This window comes from Paroedura picta, chromosome 10, assembly GCF_049243985.1.
Source record: "Paroedura picta isolate Pp20150507F chromosome 10, Ppicta_v3.0, whole genome shotgun sequence".
NCBI classification, from domain to species: Eukaryota; Metazoa; Chordata; class Lepidosauria; order Squamata; family Gekkonidae; genus Paroedura; species Paroedura picta.
The window spans coordinates 3,243,699-3,268,232 of NC_135378.1; the positions used below are offsets into that span (position 1 = coordinate 3,243,699).

The window sequence follows — 24,534 nt, forward strand, 5'->3', positions numbered from 1 at the left end:
CCCATGGACAATGATCCTCCAGGCCTTCCTGTCCTCTACCATTCCCCGGAGTCCATTTAAGCTCGCACCAACTGCTTCAGTGACTCCATCCAGCCAGTTCATTCTCTGTCGTCCCCTTCTTCTTTTGCCCTCGATCGCTCCCAGCATTAGGCTCTTCTCCAGGGAGTCCTTCCTTCTCATGAGGTGGCCAAAGTATTTGAGTTTCATCTTCAGGATCTGGCCTTCTAAGGAGCAGTCCGGGTTGATCTCCTCTAGGACTGACAGGTTTGTTCACCTTGCAGTCCAAGGCAGTGGTCCCCAACCTTTCTGAGGTTGGGGACCGGCAGGGCATCGGGGCGCGACCCGAGCGGGCTGTGCCCGCGCATCGGGCCGCACTTGCGGCCAGCGCCCGCGCATCGGGCCGCGCTTGCGTGCCGCGCCCGCACAACGGGCCGCGGCAACGCATCGGGCCGCACTCGTGGGCCGCGCCCGCGGGCCGCCCCCACGCATCGGGCTGCACCCACATGGGCACGGCCGGCCCTGATTCCCTCTCCCCACCCTCCCGCAGTAAGAAGCTTCCCGGGCCGCAAGTTTGCGGCCTGGGAAGTTTTTTACTGCGGGGGGGGGGGCGGGGAGAGGGAGCCGCGGCCCAGCACCATGGCCTTCGCAGCCCGGCACCAGGCCGTGGCCCGCAGGTTGGGGACCACTGGTCCAAGGGACTCGCAAGAGTCTTCTCCAGCACCTGAGTTCAAAAGCCTCAATTCTTTGACGCTCGCCCTTCCTTATGGTCCAACTTTTGCAGCCATACATTGCAACTGGGAATAAAATAGCCTTGACTAAACGCACTTTTGTTGGCAGGGTGATGTCTCTGCTTTTTAGGATGCTGTCTAGATTTGCCATAGCTTTCCTCCCCAGGAGCAAGTGTCTTTTAATTTCTTTGCTGCAGTCCTCATCTGCAGTGATCTTGGAGCCCAGGAAAATAAAATCTGTCACTATCTCCATTTCTTCCCCATCTATTTGCCAGGAATTGAGAGGGCCGGATGCCATGATCTTAGTTTTCTTGATGTTGAGTTTCAAGCCAACTTTTGTACTCTCCTCCTTCACCCGCATCAACAGGCTCTTTAGTTCCTCTTCACTTTCTGCCATTAGAGTGGTATCATCTGCATATCTGAGGTTGTTGATATTTCTCCCTGCAATCTTGATCCCAATTTGTGACTCCTCTAACCCCACCTTTCTCATGATGTGCTCCGCATACAAGTTAAATAGGCAATGGCCACAGGCCAGCCCACAGGTATACAGCCTTGCCGAACTCCTTTCTCAATTTTGAACCAATCAGTGATTCCATGTTCAGTTCTCACTGTTTCTTCTTGACCTGCATATAAGTTTCTCAAGAGACAAATAAGATGCTCTGGTATTCCCATCTCTTTAAGAACTTGCCACAATTTGTTGTGCTCCACACAATCAAAGGCTTTAGCATAATCAATGAAGCAGAAGTAGATGTTCTTCTGGAACTCGCTAGCTTTCTCCATGATCCAGCGTATGTTGGCAATTTGATCTCTAGTTCCTCTGCCTCTTCGAAATCCTGCCTGTACTTCTGGAAGTTCTCGGTCCACATATTGCTGGAGCCTAGCTCGTAAAATTTTGAGCATAACTTTGCTAGCATGAGAAATGAGTGCAATAGTGCGGTAGTTTGAACATTCTTTGGCATTGCCCTTCTTTGGGATTGGAATGTAAACTGACCTTTTCCAGTCCTGTGGCCATTGTTGAGTTTTCCAAATTTGCTGGCACATCGAGTGTAGCACTTTTACTGCATCTTTATTAAAAGATTTTGAATAGTTCAACTGGAATGCTGTCACCACCACTAGCTTTATTGTTGCTCAGACTTCCTAAGACCCATTTGACTTCACATTCCAGGATGTCTGGCTCCAAGTCAGTAACTTCCCCACTGTGGTTATCAGGGATGTTAAGCTTGCTCTTGTATAGTTCTTCTGTATAATTTTGCCACCTTTTTAAATCTCTTCTGCTTCTGTGAGGTCCCTACCATTTTGGTCCCTTATCATACCCATCTATGCATTTCCATTCCCTTAGAGCCTGTCAATTGGAGCCTAGCTGAGTGCAAAGGGCAGCAGTTGATTACGCTTTTTCTGGAGGAGGAACCTGAGTCTGCAGCATTGGGGGATGAGGATTGGAGAACATCTAGCCCCTCCACATCACAAGCTACTATGTCTACAGCTGCATCAAACACACCTTTGGGCCCATCCTCAAGCACTATCGGTGCCCTTCATTCACAGCCTCTTAGACCAGCCTCTTAGACCAGCTCACAGTCCAAGACTAGGTCCCAGGTTTCAACCATAGTTGTGAGACCACTTCCATGATTCCCAGTGACTCCTCTGTCATAGAGTGCAGGATTTGCTAGGCCTACATGCGCCGTGGGACAGAGCCAAGCGACCTTTCCTCTTCCACTCTCTGCCGGCACCTACAGCAGATTAACTCTACTGTTTTGCCTGTGGAGGACAGAGGGATTTGCAGGCTGTTGCATCACCTTGCACTGCAGTATTCCATTCTGTCCTGTAGGACTATAAGTCGCCATATGGTTCCTTCCATGTACTAGTCCATGGTAAAAATGGTGAAGGCTGAGCTGTCCAAAACAAAAGGGTGCACCATGCACTTCATGACTGACTTGTGGAGCAGCCAGCAGCATGGCTACCTTTCCCTCACCACCCACCTGGTGACAGGCCGAGGAGTTCTTAGCTGGCACTGCCAGCGGTTCAAATTAAGGTATCTGTGAAGGTATCTGGGGAAAATTTCCTTCCTCCAGGATACAAGATTGGCCAGGGAAGCCCAATGTAACAAGAAAATTGTTGTAATTGTTGTTGAGGGATTTTAATGGATTTTATTGGGGTTTTTAAAATGTTGTAACCCGCCACGAGCCGTAAGGGAGTGGCGGGCAATAAATCGAAATATAATAATAATAATAATAATAATAATAATAATAATAATAATAATAATAATAATAATAATAATAATAATAAAAATTTTCAGTTATGTGAGGAGCAAACGTAAAGTAAAGGAGGCAATAGGCCCACTGTTGGGTGCGGATGAACAAACTATAACGGAAGATGCAGAGAAAGCAGAAAGGCTTAGTGCCTATTTTACATCTGTTTTTTCACACTGGTCAAAGTGTTTAGGCACATCTAGAGATGGCCGTAGCCAAAGGATAGTGTCTGGGTGGCAGGTTAACATGGATAGAGAGGTTCTCGAGAGGTATTTAGCTGCACTGGATGAGTTCAAATCCCCTGGGCCGGATGAAATGCACCTGAGAGTGTTCAAAGAACTTTCCAGAGAACTTGCACAGCCCTTGTCCATCATCTTCGGGACCTCTTTAAGGACTGGAGATGTCCCAGAGAACTGGAAGAGAGCAAGATCTGAACACAATAGAAAAATGGGCAAGTGAGAACAAGATGCAATTTAATAAAGATAAGTCTAAAGTTCTGCATCTGGGTCAGAAAAATGAAAAGCATGCCTACTGGATGGGGGATACGCTTCTAGGTAACACAGTGTGTGAACGAGACCTTGGGGTACTTGTGGATTGTAAACTAAACATGAGCAGGCAGTGTGATGCAGCGGTAAAAAAGGCTGAATGTGGGCCCTCCAAGGTGTTCTAGTGAGGACCCTAGCAGCCGTATTCTGTACCAATTGTAACTTCCAGGTCAAAGACAAGGGCAGGCCCGCGTAGAGCGAGTTACAGTAGTCTAGTCTGGAGGTGACCATTGCATGGATCTCTGCATGATGAGTTGAGCAGGAATACAGTACATGTATTAGCTCCAAAAAGATTGGGGTGCCCCTCCCTTTGGAGTTTTTGAGCTAGAAAGAAAATGGCCTGTGCAAGAACAGTCTAAATTTGTGTCTGCATGGAAGATATCAATGAACAACAGTTATAGGTAAGTGCAATTTTGTTTTTTTCCCCCGGTGTCAGTGGGATTCTGTGGTTGCCAAGTCCTGAGATTCTTAATTCCTGGAGAAATTAACCAGCATTTAAAAGCTCAAGGCTTCCTTGGCAGGACTGTACAGGGAGAGTTTATAACATAATTTGTGTAATTTGAACATTTGTAGTCCTCTAAGGTGTATATAAAATGTCAGACACAATTCCTGAATGTCATTCAAGGCAGGATGGATTAATTTCCATAGTCACATTTCTTTGAAGTCTGATTCTTATGTAACAAATTCCCTACAAATCAGAGCTGAATGTGGGAACATTTTTCAAGGATGCATGACCACCACCACCCTTCCCTTCCTAGTACAAATCCCCTCCACTCTACTTCTCTTGCCAGTCTTAATCATGGTCTAATATTATCTCTACAGAAATGGTGATTGGGATCCTCTTCTTAGTGTTTGCATTCAAGGCTGAATTAGCAAACCCTGGTTAAGAGAAGCACAATTAGAATTAACTGTGGCTAGTACTGGTAAAGGGTTGATGCTAAATATCTTGGGAAGATTGATAGAGGAGAACAGGAAGTCCCAAGAGGGGAACAGGGACAGAAATGCATTGCGTTGCAAACTTCCTATGTAAATATTATGATAGTATTTGAATGTTATATTGTTTCAACAGATATCAGGATCTTAGGTCTGGTGTATTTCCTTTATCTCTTCCTGTTCTCTGGTCTGGAATTCACTCTGAGTTTTCTGGTCCATCAACACTTTCAGTTCAGCAGGTAATTTCCATATTTATTTTATGCACACTTCCATATCTATTTAATGATTTCTTTATTATTATTGCTATTCTGGTTGTTAGAAAGTTTGGCATAAAGGTGGTTTTTCTTTAGGTGTTGCAAGACCACCCTCCCCAGCTTAATATGTTCCTATAGGGCAGCGGTTCTCAACCTCCGTAATGCCGCAAACCCAACAGCAGGGGTGTGCCTGCGTGTGCCCCAAGGTTTTTGAGGTGGCATGAAGGTGGCAGCAGAAGCCGAGGGGATGCAAGGTGCCCTTGTCAGGCCCTCGGGAGGTGGGCGGGCACCAGCAGAAGCTCCTGCAGGAGGATTTGGCCAGTGGCGGTGGCGGCTCTTCCTTCTCGGAGCCTGCTGGTGTTCTTCAAGACCAGTCTCGGCAGCCCCACACTGACCCAGCCCCCCAGTGTTGCTGCAGAGCCCTCTGCATCTCGCTGTGTCACCACTGCCTACTTGTGCCCAGAGCCCCACTGCGCAGAGACCTTCTCCCGGCAGGCAGCTTCTGCGGCTGTGCCGCATGTTATCCGCCCACCTGCCAACGTCACCTGCCAGCACCACCCACCTCTGCTTGCTGCAGTTGCCCTCTACCACTGCCACAGCTGCAGCTGCTGCCACCAACCTGGCAACCCTGAGGAAGGGACCAGGTGACCCCAATTTGGGTGCCGACCCCAAAGTTGAGAACCACTGCTACAGGTACTCTTGAGTATATTATTTATTTATTGAATTTGTGGCCCTCCACTCCCGCGAAGGCTTGTGGCGGATAACAATGACCATAAAACCCCCATACAATTCCCGTAAAACAGTTTAAAACCCAACCACTAAAACACAGCAATCTATACAATCTATACATAATCTCTAAGATGCTCCGTGGCAAAGAAGCAACCAATTCTATGCAATGATAGACCCAAGGGTGGACAGAGTGGTGGATCTTTACTCTTTAATCTGCTGATAGTAGCTCCATGGAGGGGGGGGGGTCTAGATCTTCCTTCCTTCATCTAGTCAGTGGCTTTGTACTGTGGCTCATTTCTCACCCCCCTCTCCTCCCAAAGATGCTTTTGGGAGGGAAAAACAGGAACATTTATTCCCCCCTCCTCCCAAAAAAGGGTACATCTGGTTTAGCAATTTACTCAGACATATGGCATCAATTAGTCTCCTCTATAGAAGCTCCTATTATAGCAGTGGGTCTCTCTTTCCATTCATTACACAGAAACAGACATGTAAATATGGCCATTTTTTGAGAGGCCTCCATATGTTCCGGCTACTGGATCTCGGTCGCTTTGCGGCCGCTACCAGATTGCGGAGCCTCACAGCAGCGTGTAGAAGGGCCTCATCGACGTTTTTCTCCCCTCTGTGTGTGTGTGTGCGTGCGTGGGCGGGTGTGTTCCCACGCTTCGCTAGGCTCCCAAATTAAGGGAACAAAAGGGGACCGGAACCATTCAGTTCTCCCTGCTTGAGCATCAGGAAGGAAGGGTCACCGATGGACCAAACTGGGTGTTTTCAGGGGTACGTAGATCTTAAGCGGTGGGTAAAAGAGGGCAAGGTAGGGCGTTAGGTCAGTGGTATGGCTAAAACAGAAAGGAGAAAATATCCCAATCCAGACAAAAGGTAAGAACCTAAAAATGTCAAGAACAATGAACTTAAGCCTATGTGTCAAACGTGAAGAGAACTCACAACAGGCTTCTTAAGTAAAGAAAGCTTTATTGGAAAGTACTACACGCTAAGGACTGAGAAGTCAAATCTGACTAGAGTACAGATTTGCTTCTGCTTATCAATACAATTCTCCCGCTCAAAACTTGACAGTTCCCAAGGGAGGGGAGCCAGAGAAAAGACACATGTGTAAGAAAAACAGAAATACATTCTCATAGCCTTGAACAGGTGACAACAAACCCAGGCTCAGCCGAGAGGCCACAACATGTGATAAGGTTACAAAAACAGATTATTCACTTTTATGGCCAGCAGGAATACAGGCCCTGGAGAAGCCAGGCGCCAAGCAATATAAAACAATATAACTGACATGGAGGAACTCAAGCTAATTTATGACAGAGATTCTACAATCCTGACACTATGCAGGGTAGAACACATCCGTCTGTCTGTCCGTCCGCCCATCTGCTGGCAGGGGCTCATGGGAATTGTAGTCCATGAACATCTGGAGGACCACAGGTTGACTACCCCTGCTTTAGGATGCTTTGTGCCGGTCCTCTTGTACAGCACAATGAACACAAAGTCCATTGTGTCGTCTTTAAAATACAAGAATGTATGATCCTATGGAATAGGCTGCCTAAGGAGGTGGTGAGCTCCCCCTCACTGGCAGTCTTCAAGCAAAGGTTGGATGCACACTTTTCTTGGATGCTTTAGGATGCTTAGGGCTAATCCTGCGTTGAGCAGAGGGTTGGGCTAGATGGCCTGTATGGTCCCTTCCAACTCTATGATTCTGTGATTCTGTGAGCCACCTGGCTATTACCACTGTTGTATTTATTGTAGATATTGATCAAGGTGGTAACACCGAAGTACTTCTGGACAGTGGAGACATTATTATACGAGTATGCATTGATTTTATTGAGGCTTTGCTAAAAGCGGTGGGTTTTGAACTTCATTAATAAATACTGGTATATGTTTTTATAATTGCATTCTACTCTGTATAGGCTTACGTTCATCACCGTGGTCTTGACCTTCAGCGGTATGGCTAATTAGATGGGAATTTGAATATAAAAAGCATTTCAGATTTTTGGGGGATGTACGTTTTTGATTTGGTGGCACCACTTTGCTTTGGAAACCAGGTGCCATTTAAATCAGTGGTCCCCAACCTTTTTATCACCGGGGACCACTCAATGCCGGGGACCACTCACTGGGGACCACTCAACGCCTTTTACTGAGGCCCGGTGGGGGGGGGTAGTTTACTCCTCTGCTCTCAAGCACTGCCCTAACGCTCTCTGATCGCTATGGTAATGTTTAAACATCCCTTCAAAATAAGATACAGACACGCCACAACAATGAAATATGTTGTAAAGGGCTGGGGGGGGGGAGAAGGCGTCCTTCGGGGCCCACCTCCAATTAGTCGAAGGACCACATGTGGTCGGCGGCCCACAGGTTGGGGATCAATAATTTAAATAACCAAGGAGTCTTCCCAGTTAAAACTTTTGGTTCAGGACCCCAGGATACAAGTACTGATTTGGGCATTTCAGACCCTCATCGTTCTTGTGGTGCATGTATCCTTGCTTTGTTGTAACCTATCCTGAGTCCCTAGAGCAGGGGTAGTCAAACTGCGGCCCTCCAGATGTCCATGGACTACAATTCCCAGGAGCCCCTGCCAGCGAATGCTGGCAGGGGCTCCTGGGAATTGTAGTCCATGGACATCTGGAGGGCCGCAGTTTGACTACCCCTGAGCTACACCAAGACCCTCCTGTACAGAAGATCATGCAACACCTTGTTGATGAAGTACATAAACACCCTAAGGGGCCCTGTTAGGCCAAATGGCAGGCATCAAACTGTCCCTGGGGAATAGAATCATAGAATCAAAGAATCATAGAATAATTGGAAGTTGGAAGGAACCTCATGAGTCATCTAGTCCAACCCCCCTGTATTTGCTACCCCTCCCAGTATAATCAAATGGTAGATGAACCTACAAGAGGTTCAGCCATACTGGACTTGACTGACCAACAGGCAAGAGTTGGTGGATGAGGTGAGACCCTAGGGGGAAGTGACCATGTCCTCATAGAATTCCTTTTGAGATGGGGGGAAAGAAAGCTTGTAGCCAGATGCGGATATTGGATTTTTGTAGGGCAAACTTTAATAAACTCAGAGACATGAGTTTATTATTATTATACCATGGACAAGAATGCAGGAAGGGAAGGGAGCATGTGAAGGGTGGGCGCTACTCAAACAAGAGCTATTGCATGCTCAATCCATGACTATCCCAGAAATACGAAAACACTGCAGGAGCTCGTTGAACTCTGTCTCTATCTTCCGGAGTATTTGCCAGTCCTCCCAATTTGGTATCATCTGCAAACTTGATGAGTATTCCCTCCACCGCCTCATCTAGATCAGTGGTCCACAACCTTTTTGAGGTTGTGGACTGGCTGCGGCGGGGAGTGCGATTGCCCGTCTGTGCATGCCGTGTGCGCGGCTGCGCATGCGCAGCCAACCACGCATTTGCGGCACTCCCGCGCATGCATGCATGCGCGTTTGCATGCACGGCCCTGCTTCTCTCTACCCCCTCCCACTAAAAGAAGCTTGCCAGGCCTCAAGCTAATTGGCCGCTTTTGTGGCTGATTTGCTTGTGGCCTGGGAAGTTTCTTACTCGGGGGGGCGGGGAGAGGGAGCTGCGGCCCGGTGCCAGGGCCCTAGCAGCCCGGCACCGGGCCGCAGCGTGGTGGTTGGGGATCACCAATCTAGATCATTAATAAATATGTTAAACAGTACCGGACCGAGCACCGAGCCCTGAGGTACCCCGCTATTCACCTCCCTCCAGTCTGATGAAACACCATTGACAACAACTCTTTGAGTACAGTTCACTAACCAATTCCCTATCCACCTAACTATCGGAAAATCCAGATTGCAGTCCTTCAATTTATCCATCAGAACATCATGGGGAACCTTTTCAAAAGCTTTATTGAATTCCAAGTAAACGGCATCAACCAAATTTCCATGATCCAGCAAACCTGCTACTTGGTCAAAAAATCCATGCTGACTTCCCTGGATCACCAAATTGTCCTCCATATCGCTCCCTTTAATATCTGCTCCATTATCTTCTCCACAACAGAGGTCAGACTCACCGGTCTGTAGTTTCCCAGATCATCCTTCCTCCCTTTTTTGAAGATCGGAATAACATTTGCTCTCTTCCAGTCCTCCATAAAACCCCCACACATCTACTGCCATCTCTAGATGTGCCTAAACCCTTTGACCTGTGCCGAAACAGATGTAAAATAGGCCCTAAGCCTTTCTGCTTTCTCTGCATCTTCCATTAGAGTTTGTCCATCTGCACCCAACCGTGGGCCTATTGCCTCCTTTACTTTGTTTTCTCCTCACATAACTGAAAAATCTTTTCTTGTTACAATTGGCTTCCCTGGCCAATCTTTTTCTTGAAGTTCTCTGTTCATCCAAATAGGCTTCTTAGAGCTCCTGCAATTTACTCTTGACTAAACTGGTTAACTTTGCCATCTTTTATAATTTATGAGTAACAATTACAACAGAAAAGATGGGACAGTTTGAAATAATAATTCAAATCTGTCCCCTGACTTATGACAATAGTGTTAATATCATTAAGTTTTTCCAAAATATAAGACTGATTTTTAACTTGTACAGGATAAAGATATGCAAAATGAGAAACTTGTCTCTTTTCTCCTCCTCCTCCTCCTTCCTGCTTAGAACTGGGGGAAAGTAAAAAGGACCCCTGCCAGCCATTTCACTGATTGGATTTGCTTCCCCTTCTTTGAAACCATTTCAGCCTAACAGCTTGATGGGTCCACCTGTCAGCTGTTAGGTTGATATGTCTGGCAGCCCTCAGGTGTGTCAGGATCAGTCCCCTGCTCTCTGCCATTGATTTAACCGAACCTGAGGGACTCCATCTTTGTGTGCTGTGCTCTTGCTGCCTTTCCCATGTGACCAAAATGCTTATGGCTCTGTAGTATCTCTTTGATCCCCCCCCCTCCTCTGATCCCTCTGCTTTCACACTGCGTGTTCTCCCTGCTGTAATACTTTGTTGCCTGTGTCCCTGTAAACATCTTATCTGCAGCCTGGGGCGCCAGGCTGACCAAGGCCTTGGAAGCCCGGGATGGCACCTGGGTGGAGGATGACACCCCTCCCCTTGGGAACGGGTCTGGTTTCGGCAGGAGAATTGTACTGATAACTGCTTGCCTCCCTGATATCGAACAGTCTTGACTTCAGATGTTTGTTCCGATCTACTTCCAATTAAAGCTTTCTTTCTCTAGAAGCCTGGTTGTGAGTTTTGTCTGCCCTTGACAAGGTGCACTTCAAAGTGGGGGGCAAAACAGACCATTTAATGGGTTTCCCAAGTTTTAGGTCCTCCGGTACTTAGGCTCTAAAAGAGAGTGCCTATTAAAACAACTCAAATGGCTTTCCAGACAGGACCTACATTCCCAAGCATGGCTTTTTTGTAGACTAAGGGGACCTTTCCTTTTCTCCTCACAGAAAAGGGACATATCCTCGTGGTATGTCCAATTCTCTCTGGACAAACAGGCTTTGAAGGTTTTTATGTTGTTCCAAAAACTTGCAAAATGTATTTGACCAGGAGTGCATAAAATGTCACTATGTCACAGCTGACCCTAAGAGATTTTATGGCACGAGACTAACAGAGGCAGTTTCCCACTGCATGCCTCTGAAGCAATAGGACTGTTAGGTCCGTGTTTCTGCACACTAGACCTCTTTAGGCTACCTTCAGAACTTTTCTCTAGTTACCATCCAATTAACAAGCTGTCTTCCTTCCTTCTCTTTTCTTTATTTTCTTTTTTTTGGGCGGGGACCTTTAATAGGATGCAGCAAGGAAAGATGTTTTTCTTAATTGGGATTACAATGGCTTTGATCCAGGGTGGCTACACACGTCACATCAAGCCCGGAAATGAACTCAAGACTGTAAAAATGGTCAGTATTATATATTATGTATACCATGTATATACCATACCAGGGCACTGGCTCCAACTCATTTTGGCTTGTATGTAAAAGGCTGTTTCTAGTAGTGAAGCCAGTTTCACCATCACATTGTTGTACACAAGAAAACCTTCTAAGGTTGAAGCAAATGCATGGGGTCTCTGGGTGTGTTTCGCTCAGCTCTGGGTCAGTGTGCACCCTCCCACTGTGTTCATGAATGAGTCCAACCTTCTTCAGCTAAGTAACTGATCTGGGCATGGAATGATTTGCTGATGAAGGAGACATTACAGGACGTTGCTGAGAAAGATGGCCAACCCCATTCAAGGTGTCTCTCTGTAGAGGCCCTGGGTCTGCCTGGTTCTGAAGGACAGAAGTGTTCAGGAGTGGCAGGCCAGCTCGCCCAGTTCCCAAGGATCAAAAGAACTGCAATTAATATGCAGGGACTCCCTCTCATCCCCCCCAGCTTCTGTGCCCTTGGTCCATGACTCCTTTTGAGTGAAGGTCTCTATCTGGCAGAAGTGTCCTTTGTGGCCTCCTGGCCCCCTCCACCCTCATGACAGCAGCCGTCCACTGAACCATCTCTAAAGTCACCGGTCCTAAAGGGCCAGCAAAACCATTCCATTCCACCTATGCTTGAGGCACAGAGAGACTATCAGGTAGTTCTGCCTTCACTGCTGGGATGGAAAGATCTGCCCCCCAAAGACCTTGAATTGTCCCCTAGTTTTAAATCAGTGGGAACTTTCCATAACTTATAAACATGTTTTATTGATTTATATGCTGATTTTGTTATGTGATCAAATTGTTTTTAAACCATGTTGTTACTGCCCTGAGCTACCCAGGAAGGAGGGTTATAAAAACAAAATTATATTATTATTATCATCATCATCATCATTATTACATTCACAAACTCTCTTTTGCAGGCCATTTTATTGTCAATCCCCGCTTTCCTTTTAATTGGCTGGTGTGGGGGCATGATGCACTTGAGTGCAGGGTTGCTGCTCTACTCCTTCGGTGAGTTTCTCAAATGGGCTCTATATGGGAAATTTGTTCAGAGATTTCTCCAGGTCATTAATCCATGCAATTTATGCCTTCCAATAGCTGCTGTTTCTTCTGCAGTCTTGAGGGAAATGTTGACTCAAAGATGGTTCTCATGCACTCCCAGAAGGTGTTATTATTATCATCATCATTATTGTATATACTAGGGGCAAAGCCCGTTGTCTCCAAGAATACAACGGGTGCTAGAGCTTGGCAGTGGGAAGAGGAAGGGGAGGAGTTGTCCAGTCCGTAAGGGCATGGGCTTGAATGTGTGTGTTGTGTGGGAGGGTGTGGTGGCATGGTGGCAAATGAGGGTATGGGTGTGGAGATATGGGTGTCAAGAACCTGTGGTGTGGAATGTTTGTTGAGTGTGGGAGAAGACTGACCTTTGGGAATTTTGGCTTAGTGGTTACAGATGAGCTTTCCAGAGCCATGTCCTCAGATATGTGAAGGGGAAATCAGACTGGAGACTCTTAGGGGAGTCTTAGGGGAAGATTACATGGCAACCAATTCCTCCCAGTTCTGCATCATTTCCCTTCTGGTGTGAGGGTCACCGAAATGCCCCTCTGCCCTAATACACATGGGGTAGTCACAGTACACAGGTGTCCACCCTGTTCCTTCTGTCTCCCATGTTTTCACTGTAGGTAAAATGTTATGTGCCCACATGCTTTTTTCATGGTTGCTCCTTAGAAGAACAGATTTTTGTACCCTATTGCTCAAAGGAGTCTCAAAGCGGTTTACAAACACCTTTTCCATTCGTCTCTCCACAATAGTCAACCTGTGAGGTATGTGGGGTTGTGAGAGATCTGAGAGAACTGGGAATGGGCCGCAGTGACCCAGCAGGCCTCAGGTGTCTCAAAGCATTTTCCAATCGTCTTCCCTTTCTCTCCCCATAGCAGACTCCCCATGAGGGAGGTGGGGTAGCGAGCCTCACAGGGAAGCTGGCAACCCTAAGAGGAAGACTCTCTGTGCACAGCAGTCTTGACCTTAGTAAGATTTTTATACTGTTTTTTGTATTTGCCAGGCCAAGGTTATTTACCAGGCCAATAAGTCATTACAGTTACTATGTGTCTCCAGACATTTACTTGTTCTCTATTTACAGTTTCAGGCTGTAAATATTTATTTAGATCTTCCTGCACTTTCCAGACTCACAGGACTGATGCTGGTCTGCCTGTCTGCGCCCCAGAATACATACAGTTGCTGGTAAGGGCTGGCAATAACCCATAGGCTAGGAGGGACACTCCTGCACCACTCCCTACCAACTGCAGGCAAAAATGTCTCCTTTGAAGGCTGGACTCTGACGCATTGTACGATTTTGAAGTCCCACCTCCAAACCTCCAGGAATATTTCCAACCCAGGGGTAGCCAACCTACAGGTGTGGCCTGGAGAGCTCCTGGAATTACAGCTCACCTGCAGAGTATAAAGATCAGCTCCCCAGGCAGAAAGGGCTACTTTGGACAGGGTTGTGGTAGAGAAGAAACATTTAAGGCTTCCCACATAGATTGTTGTTGAATTGAAAGACTTGAGGCCTACTGCACAGGGTTGCTGTGCAGATGAAACAGGAGACAAAAGAACCAGTTTCCTCTGCAGAATAACGCTGTGCAGTGGCCTCAAATCTGCAGAGAGTTGCAAAGAAGAAAGACACATGGCTTGGCTGTGTCTAACCTCCGGGCAGAGCAGTATTTTAAGTGAGAAGGAGCTTTTCTGTGGCCTCCCTGTCAGGCAACTGTTTGGCAGAAGGGGAAAGTCCCCCCCCCCTCAAAAGGAAGGCCCCTAAGGCTCCCCTGCGTTGCTCTTGGAAAGGCCTCCTTCCCTCAGTCAGGGGCTGTCAGAGGCTCCTTCACAGCAGGCCTGAAGGGGGGGAGGGGGAGCACTCTGCAGCCTCCTGCCAGCTCTGTCAGGGTTCTGAGGCAATTTGCAGTTGGACATGACAGTTAGGACAGCCTTGGGGCGATAAGGGCTGGCGCGGCCTCTGTTCTCATCCCCCTTGGCAGCCCTGCTGACCTCCTCTCCCTGCGGTGGTCAGGAGCAGACTGGCAGCCAGACTGGGCTGGGTGAATGGAATTTTGGTCTGTCCTGGTGAGGGGCCAATAGGAAGGCGTTTTGCGCGCCTCCCCATTGGCTGCTTGGCCCTGGATGGACACTTGGAGGGCCCAATTAGGAGCCGCTGATTGGGCCCTCTGAGTTTTTATCCTGGACAGTGCCCACCCTAACTCCTCCCCAGGTGGCCTTACCCTTTTATTTAATACTGCGGTTAAAGATTATCCACCCTATCTTGCGGTGTTCAGGGTGGATTATAGCAAGAATAAAAACATAATGCAAAAAATAGATTTAAAATAAATACATTAAATTATAAATAATAAAATGGGAATTAAGCTACTTGCCTGCTCATCTGTCATGGGGGAGAGGGGGACCATAAGAGGGCCAGGTGAGTTCATTGGTGTATTCTGACAGGGAGGCCAACTGATCAGATGGTTTTTTAGGCTGCCTGGTGGAATACTTCTGTTTTACAAGCCCTATGGAACTGCCTGAGATCCTGCAAGGCTCAAATCTCTGTTGGCAGAGCATCCCATGAGGCTGGAGTCAGGCCCGGAAAGGCCAGTGTGGTCTTGGGACTGGGAATCCTAAGCAAGTTTGGGACTGGGAATCCTAAGCAAGTTTGGGACTGGGAATCCTAAGCAAGTTTTGCTGGCTGATGTTTAAAAAGTTCTTTGAGGGATGAGAACTAAAACCTTGAACCTCATGCAGTCTCCAATCTGGAGACAGTACAGCAGGGTAAGGACAGGACCTAGTAAGGACCCATGCAGCTGCATTCTGGAGCAGCTGAAGTTTCTGGAGCAGTCTCAAGGGCAGCCTTGTGTAGAGCCTAGTTATAGTAACCAAGCCTGGTGGTGACTGTTTGCATGGATCATGGTGGCTAGGTCAGATGCTAACTATCAAGTCTGTCAGAGATGGTAAAATGCCTGGCTAGAAACATTTGTGATCTGAGTCTCCATAGATAAGGAGGCATCCAGAATCACACCCAGACTCCTGACAGTCTCTGATGTTGCCAGTGGGACTCCATCAAGAGCTGGGAGTCATAGCAGCCCATCAGAGGCATGCTGGCCCAGCTGAAGAACCTCCATCTTAGCTGGATTAAACTTCAGCTGACTTTGCTTGAGCCAGTCCACCACAGCCTCCAGACATCTGGCCAGAGAGTTTGGTGGTGTGGATGGATGACAATAGATCAGAAGAATAGATTCAAATGGGTCACCGTGTTGGTCTGGAGTAGCACAATAAAATCAGACTCCAGTCAGGCACCTTTAAGACCAACAAAGATTTATTCAGGGCGTGAGCTTTCGAGTGCAAGTACCCTTCCTCAGACTATGATCTTCTTACATGACAGGGAATATATAGCAAAAATCAATTCTGTTACATCAGTGTTACATCAGTAGTCTGTAGTCCCAACCAAATACAGCCTTTGTCAAAACAGCCAATTCAGTGTACTTTACAAAAAAACAGGGAGAAACCAAACCGCCATCAATGAGAGAGTTCCCAGACATCCTTTCCGCCCCCGTCTTAAGTTGGGCCCCTGGTATACTGAGGAGCCACACTGGAAAAAACGGGAGTTTGGAGGAAGACTTGCAACGAAGAATCGAGAGCATCTTATAGAATGCAGTTAAGAGCCTACGAGATGGCGGTGAAGTCAATGAAATGCAACTTTTACTCGACATGCATCGCGTCTGCGCACTCACGCCCAGCACAATTATTCAGGGTAGTTCAATGAAGGGCACCAAAATAATAGCCAATTGGACATTAGCTGTGAGGTCTTTGCAAGTCACTTCACAGACAAAATCTTTACTCTCCGCCATGACCTTCCTCCAACCTTAGATACAGAAAGTGAACTAGAGGCCCCTTGGCTGTCTTTGGAGAGAACACTGAGGGCCTTTCCGCACAAGGACCAATGTTGCCAATTGGTCCCACAAAGCAGAAACGCTATTTTTAAAAGTGCAATCTCAGCGTTACGCATACCTGCCTTTTAGTGGAATCCAGTAGCATTTCATTCGTTTCCCACAGGTTTCCGGTCTCGCAAAAATCTCTATACAGGAAGTGATTTTTTCTGTGCTTTGTCCCACCCCTGGCCATCAATCAAACGTACAGCCAATGGGCGGTTGTTATCATGCCCCGGGAAAGCCTCTTTCCCTTTAAGAACAGGTTTAAAAAAAACACCCACACACACACACATTGCAACGAATATGCCTTGATTCTTCCTAACATAGAGACCCATCTAACTGGCAGCTGGCGTGTGAGCTGGTGATTCATCATTACCACGCTCCCCCCGAGTGAAAAGAAAAATCCCCCTCCCGCTGAACGGGTGCAATTTTCAGCCGAAATTAAAGGATACTTGCAAACGGGGCTGTGTTGTGCTTGGGGACTTAGAGGAGCTTTAAAGCACTTCTGTAGAGGGACTGTAGCCAGAGAAACCTCGCTGGGTGAATGAAGGCTCGCTGGTTCGTTGCTTTCTGCTTGCTCCAAGAAAAAAAATGGTGATCGCTTCGCCGGAAGTTCGGAGGAGAGAGCCAGGGGCAGGGACTTTGTTGGAACCGCAACAATGGGAACGCACAGGTCTTTTTCTCTACTGTTGCAGATTGTTTGCAAGAGTGTAGCACTTTTCGGAGGGTGAATCCACTTTTCCTGATTTCCCTTTAAGTGCTACAACGAATCGCTTTTTGCGGGACTGTTTCAGGAGTGTGGCAGATGGTGTGCGACGTTTTGCGGAACTGCAACTTCTGCTACATTAAAGTCTTGCGGAATGGCCCTGAGTTACTTCAGAAAACTCTCAAAAACTAAAGTGGACAGGATGCTAAAAGGAACAAGGCTAATCACTTGCTCACTAGACCCATGCCCATTGTGGCTCCTAAAAACAATGGACATAAGAATTGGGTGCCCCCTCCGGGAAATAATTAACCTCTCTCTCGCAACGGGAGAATTCCCGGAAGGACTAAAAGAAGCAGTGGTATGCCTGTTGCTCAAAAAAAATCCTTTGACCCACAGAAGCCTGACAACTACCGCCCCTCTCACATTTAGCATACCTGGGGAAGTTAGTTCAAAGGGCTGCAGCAGACCAAATATCAGCATCCCAGGAGGAAACTTAATCCCTTGACCCATTTCAGTCGGGTGGAAATGACAGTTGTATTTGCCACTCCCTTGTCTGCTGTACCTTTCCTCAAGGTTTTTTTAGACTTGTATTACAGAACCGATTTGTATATTGTTTTATATCATGAATGCCATTAAAGGTTTTGTATTGTATTGTATTATATATTTTGTATTGTACACAAGAGTAGCACGGCTGACCTTCTATCACCTACGCCAAGCCAAGCTACTAGCGCCCTACTTGGCCCGGAACACCTTGATGCAGTGATCCACGCGACGGCGACCTCTAGACTAGACTTCTGCAACTCGCTCTATGCAGGCCTACCCTTATTCTTGACCCAGAAAGTGCAGAACGCAGCAGCCGGGATTCTCACAAACACACCATGAAGATCTCCTATCTGGCCTATACTTCAACAACTCAACTGGCTCCCAATTGAATCCCAGTTTAAAAATGCCCCCCCTGCCCCCAGAACAGAAACCCTTCCCAGTGTGGGCCCTTAGCATTGGGCAGGAGAAGCCCTGCCTTTGGACTGTAGAAGAAAAAAGTCACAAACTGGTGATGACGAAGTGATTTAATGTTCAAAATGTTCAAAGCAATTTCAAAATAGATTGCCAGATATATTCTGTTTTCGCTTCCTTCCTCAGTGAATTCTCAATATTGTAATCTCAATCTTCTCTAATGATGTTTGTTGGAAATAATATTGTTGGAAGTAACTTAATCTCTTATAGTTTCTTGGGTGTATAATTCAATCCCAAATTGGTCACATAAATTCAAATTTGTATTAACATCACTATGTGACCCTGCTATGAAGGAAATACACACAGTAAAAAGGTAAAGGTAAAGGTATCCCCTGTGCAAGCACCGAGTCATGTCTGACCCTTGGGGTGACGCCCTCCAGCGTTTTCATGGCAGACTCAATACGGGGTGGTTTGCCAGTGCCTTCCCCAGTCATTACCGTTTACCCCCCAGCAAGCTGGGTACTCATTTTACCGACCTCGGAAGGATGGAAGGCTGAGTCAACCTTGAGCCAGCTGCTGGGATTGAACTCCCAACCTCATGGGCAAAGCTTTCAGGCGGCTGCCTTACCACTCTGCGCCACAAGAGGCTCCTATACACACAGTAGATCCCTACAAATTTGAATTTCTCAAGCAGAAAACAAAATATACCTAAGAATCCGTTTTGAAATTGCTTTGAACATTTTGATATTTTGAACATTTAATCACTTTGTCATCTCCAGCTTGAGACTTTTTTCTTCTATTGTACCAGCGCTGATGGGTCTTCACCTGCTGCTTTTGGACAGAGCTGCCTGTCCCTTTGCTCAGCTCCTCAGGGCCATGAGCTTTATCCATATGGGAACATCTCTGTGCCCCCCCCCCAGAAGTGAAAGGGGAGTCTATGGATGTGACCTTACACACATGTGAGAGAGAGGGTGGGGAGGTTTTTCTGGTCAGGGAAGGAGCCAGGCCTCTGTCCTCCTCCCTCCCTGCAAAACCCGCCCCCCCCCCCCATAACTTAAGGGCAGAGCAAAGAGGGCAACAAGCCCCTCCTCCTTTCCAACCCCATAGCTACTCATGGGTTACTGAAGGGGGAGCCTCCCTCCCTCCCTCCTTCCTTCCTCCCTCCCTCCTTCCTTCCTTCCTTCCCTCCTTCCCTCCTTCCTTCTGCTTGCTTTTCTTCTCTCTCCTTCCCATCTGGAGGTTAGCAACCTTGCCCCAGCCATGATGGTCCCACATAGATTTTTATTTATTTATTTGGATTTTTATACCGCCCATTCATTATAGGTCTGGGCGGTTTACATGGAACATTATAATAATTTAATCTATACAGTTCAAAACAACATCTGTGAGAATCAGATCCTCACATCCATTTTTCCCCACCATAGCTTGAGTCTTGTGCTAGCTGATGGCCTGGTCCTTGTCAGAATGGGAGGCCTGGTGCTGGCCTCCTTCCCTAAGCCTAGCCTGCGCATTCTTCTGGCACTCTCATTCTATGAGGTCTGGGTGCTGCTTACACCACTGCAAACATCCTCCTATTGGGCAAGCATTGTCTTGCTTCTTGCAGGGCTGGGGGAATCTTGCCCCTGGGTGTGTGAAAGAGGATGTCTTGGTGCTGCCAGGGTGTGCAGGACTCCTGGTTGTGCCACCTGGTCTCAGAGAAGAGCTGTCGCTGGATCTCTGTTTGGGTTCTTTCCTGCTGTCCAGTCTGTCAGATGATACCCCCAGAGCCCCTTTTCATTCTACTCTGTGCTTCATTTGATTCCAGCTGCTGCTGCCGTGGTTCCTTGTTTGTCCACTATGGTGTCGGGCTATGGTAAGTAAAAAGCCTGTCAGGACAGAACGCAAATCTCAGTGGAAACTCGTTAGGCTGCTTTCCAGATTTTCCTTTAATTGAGAAAGGAAGTTTAGCCCTTAATTCTAAAAGTAAAATAATCCAGCTGCAAATACTGGGGGTTTGGATCAGGAAGTAGTTTCTTAATAGCCTGCCTGTTCATATTCCCTATGGGCAAGGTGCTGAGCTGAGCGTGAAAGGCAAGATGGTGCCGTGCACTGATCCTTCCACAATCCTGAAGCAGGAGGAGAGAAGGAGCAAGGCCTCCACCCCTTCGCATCGCCCACAGGCAAAGGCCTGAAGAAGCCAAGTGGGTGTGAATAGCCATCCCAGTCACTGGAGTTCTAAAGATCCTGGAGGAAAAGAGGCAGAGTGGCACCTCTCTCTCCTTTCCGCAGGGCCTGCCAGCCAGAAAGGAGCCATGATGGGCATCTTGAGGAGCCTGGGGGCCCTCGCTAGAGCCACAGGACCGGTCCTGTCTGCAGCAGGTAATGGAGCACCGGCTGGGAGAGGGCAGCTGTCTCTTTTGGGTGTGTCCCTGACAAAAAGTGCAGAGCCTCCCACAGGCACAAAAAAGGGACAGGTCCTGTCAAACCAAAAAAAGCCTTCATTTTTTCTTTGACCTTAAGCATGGGGAATTGGAAAAGGCTCTGGGCAGCAGCAGGGGCTCGTGGAGAGGCTGCGCCCCCCACTTCCCCCTCTACCCACAATAGGGTAGGGGCAGCATTAACCAGTGGGCGAAAGGAGCAGCTGTCCAGAGCCTCCCACTGGGGTGCCTGTTGCTCCTAGCCAGGGGAGGAGGGACAAGCGCAGGCTCCTGCCACAAGCGACGGCCATACCTTCTGGGATCAGGCACCAGCTTGGGGGCAGCTGTGCAGACCCTCCCTGCCCAAGCAGCTGACTTCTGCCAGCACTGATGCACTACTTTGATCAAGTATCTCCATGCAGAAAATAGGGAAGACTGTTGGGATTGCTGGACAAGAGCACATGAGACTTTCCCTGCCTTTCTTGGTGTCATGGTTAAGAGCGACAGCCCCGCTCCTCCTCTACAGGGTGACCAGGGTGACCTACAGTCTCTCTGAGCTCTCAGCCCCACCAACCTTACAGGGTGTCTATTGTGGGGAGAGGAAGGGAAAAATGTTTGTCATAGAATCATAGAGTTGGACGATACCTCCAGGATCATCTAGTCCAACTCCCTGCACAAGGCAGGACACTCAGAACTACCTTTTTGGGGCTCCTTCAGATGGTGAAAAGTGGGGTATGAGAAAGCAGCTCTTCTTCTTAAGAGATTTTGGGTTAAATGTTACCTGGCCAAGTAAGGAAGGGGCACCTGTTATTCCCTTCTGGGCAAACTGTGTGTGTCAGGAGTTTTGTGTATTATACTCTTACAAATCCTTCTTCCTTTTCAGTATACTGGCTGGCAGGAGCTGAGGTTTGTTTCACTGCCAGTGCTTTTTTGTTCCTGACACCCCTCATCCTGCTTGGATGTATCCAGCAACCAACTAAGGAAGCATAAACAGCCCTGCCATTCCCCTGGAAGCGCAGCTGTGGCTGGCCAAGAAACTCCAACCTCCACAAAGGCTTTGTGCTTCTGGATAGTTCTGGGCACACACTGGAGAGTTCAGTGTGACTGATGAAATTTTGGCTGTGCTGAGTGGAAATCTCCATTGCTATCTTCTTTGACATAGAATTGGTCGGGGAGCTTGCGACATTGCAGAGTGGTTGAGGTGGTAAGGCAGGAAAGCTTCATGGTGAAGAGGGGGGGAATTATTATTTCCGGCAGTGTGCTCAGCAGCCCCTTGGTCTGAGAGTGAGTGAGGCTATGGCGTGGAATTTCCCAGAGGGCATCATCCTCTCTTGCTTTGAGCCTACCAAAGAGGGGTCACAGGCTTTTCCCTGCCAAGAGATCATGGATTGATGCAGATGTTGTCAATTTAAGCAAGGTGGAAGCAGTTGCCTTAAGCCAAAGAATCCAGTCGCTTGCCAAAGGTCCTGCAAGCAACCTTCATGCTCGTACTACTCACTCCCTTGGGGTGTGATAGAGCTGCAAGGAGTGGCCACGGTGTTCCCCTCTTCCGACTTTGTATAAAGCAAGATCTATTTTGTACGCAACCTCCTGGATCAACATTAAAATTAGTAACCCAGAACAACTTCAGTCTCTTCGGCGTGTGATTTCACCCTGTTGTACTTTCCAGAGTGAGGCTCATGCGTCTCCTGTGTATCGGTGTGTCGTGTGAACAATGCCTGCTGCCAAAGTTCGTCTTTCTCACTCTGGGTTAGCACGAGTCTTAGAAGAAGAAAAGACGGTTCTTTTATGCTGCTTTTCTCTACCCGAAGGAGGCTCAAAGTGGCTTCCAATTCCCTTCCCTTTCCTCTCCCCACAACAGACACCCTGTGGGGTGGGGGAGGCTGAGAGAGCCCTGAGATTCCTGCTCAGTCAGAACAGTTTTATTAGTGCCGTGGCGAGCCCAAGGTCACCCGGCTGCATGTGGGGGAGCGCATTTTCAAACCTGGCTCGCCAGATTAGAGGTCCGCACTCCTGACCACTCCACTACTTCTCCCCAGTTTCTGTGCAATGTCTGAACTGCCTGTTGTCAGCTGTCCTGGGCTGTAGCCTGGCCTAAGGAGCTGCTATTTATTACTGTAGAATTTCATGAACGGATTAATTTTTCAAAAAGCTAAGACTGGAGCTTTTTTGATTTGCATTTTGGATTTGACTAGAGAATGGCAGCTTTGGAAGGTAGCCTCGAGAACACCCTCCCCCACTGAAACTCCTCCCCTCCCAGAACCCTGCCACACCCACCAAATTGCCAGGTATTTCTCAGCCTGGAGTTGGGAGTCTCTGCCTGCTTTCTCATCAGGACTGCAGTCTGGATTTTCAGATAGTCAGGTGGATAGGGAATTGGTTAGAGAACCGCACTCAAAGAGCTGTTGTCAATGGTGTTTCATCAGATAACATAGTTACAAAAATATCCACAGAGTTTAATCATGGCTAAGCAAAGAAGGCTGCAAAGCAGACAGCTCAGGGTTACACAAAGGTTCTCAAAACAGCACGCATGAGCCACACAGATGGAGTCACAGAGGTCAAATACAAATCATAGCAGGAGGCAGGGCAACAGATCCTGACACATAAAATAATAAGAGTTGGAAGGGAACTCATGGGTCATCTGCACAATGCAGGACACTCACATCCCAATCGCTCATCTATTGCAACCTGCCACTCCTTTGCCTTCACGGGATCAGCCTCTCCGTCAGATGGCTATCCAGACTCTGTTTAAAAATGTCCAAAGATGGAAAATCCACCAACTCCCGAGGAAGCCTGTTCCACTGAGAAACCGCTCTAACTGTCAGGAACTTCTTCCGGATGTTTAGGCGGAATTTCTTTTGAATGAATTTCATCCCATTCGTTCTGGTCTGTCCCTCTGGGGCAAGACAGAACAATTCTGCTCCATCCCCCATATGGCACCCATATGGTTATCAGATCCCCTCTCAGTCATCTCCTCTCTAGGCTAAACAGACCAAGCTCCCCCAACCTTTCTTCATACGTCTTGGCCTCCAAAACCCTTGCCATTTTTGTTGCCCTCCTATGGACACGTTCCAGTTTGTCAACATCCCTCTTCAACTGGGGTGCCCAAAACTGAACACAGGACTCCAAGTGAGGCCGAAGCCGAGCAGAATACAGTGGTACCATCACCTCCTGTGATCTGGACACGATACTCTGTTTGATACAGCCCAAAATCCCATTTGCCTTTTTAGCCACTGAGTCACACTGCTCAGACTTATGTTGAATGTATGGTCTACTAAGACTCCTAGATCCTTTTTGCACATGCTACTGCCAAGACAAGTCTCCCCCATCTTATATCGGTGATTTGGTTTTTCCTACCTAAATGCAGAACTTTACATTCCTACCTAAATGCAGAACTCTACATTAGCCCACTTCTCGAGCCTATCAAGATCATCCTGTATTCTGTTGCTGTCCTCAGTTGTGTTTGCTACCCTTCCCAGTTTAGTATCATCTGCAAATTTAATAAGTATCCCCTCTAATCCCTCATCCAAATAATTTATAAATATGTTGAAAAACACAGGCCCCAGGACAGATCCCTGGGGAACTCCACGTGTCATTCCTCTCTGATGCTGAACCATTAACAAGTACCCTCTGGGTACGATCTGTCAACCAGTTATTGATCCACCTGAAAGAATTAGAATCCATACTGCATTTTACCAACTTGTGAACAAGAATATCATTTGGAACCTTATCAAAAGCTTTACTGAAATCCTGATAAACTATGACCACGGCATTCCCCTGATCTAGCAAGATAGTCACTTTCTCAAAAAAAGAGATAAGGTTGGTCTGACATGACTTGTTCTTGCGAAACCCATGCTGAGTCTTAGAAATCACACCTCTCTGTTCCAGCTGCTCAAGGACCAAGTGTTTGATTATTTGTTCCAAAATCTTGCCAGCTACAGATGTCAGGCTGATGGGTCGATAATTACCGAGACCGTCCTTTTTCCCTTTCTTGAAGATGGGGACAACCTTTGCCCGCCTCCAATCGTCTGGCACCTCAACTGTTCTCCAAGAAGTGTCAAAAATAATGGACAGAGGTTCAGAGATGACATCTTCAAGTTCTTTTAGTACCCTTGGATGCAGTTCATCTGGCCCAGAAGACTTAGTTTCATTTAAGCAAACTAGGTGTTTGTGGGCTGCTCCAACAGTGATCCTAGGCCACC

The 24,534-nt window shown here is 47.5% G+C and overlaps 1 protein-coding gene across 6 annotated transcripts in view; it reads left to right on the forward strand.

Moving 5' to 3' along the window:
- The window catches only part of SLC75A1 (solute carrier family 75 member 1), a 90,913-nt gene extending 68,740 nt beyond the window's left edge, over window positions 1-22,173 (forward strand). For 2 of the 6 annotated variants that reach the window (XM_077301733.1, XM_077301734.1), the window contains exons 9-14: window positions 4,589-4,691; window positions 11,195-11,303; window positions 12,230-12,320; window positions 19,741-19,788; window positions 20,205-20,294; window positions 21,216-22,165. In XM_077301733.1, coding sequence (XP_077157848.1) covers window positions 4,589-4,691; window positions 11,195-11,303; window positions 12,230-12,320; window positions 19,741-19,788; window positions 20,205-20,294; window positions 21,216-21,322 — 548 coding nt within the window. In that variant the 3' untranslated portion in view covers window positions 21,323-22,165. The other 4 variants (XM_077301735.1, XR_013225083.1, XM_077301737.1 and 1 more) reach the window with 4 other exon arrangements.
- The last annotated feature ends 2,361 nt before the right edge of the window (window positions 22,174-24,534 follow it).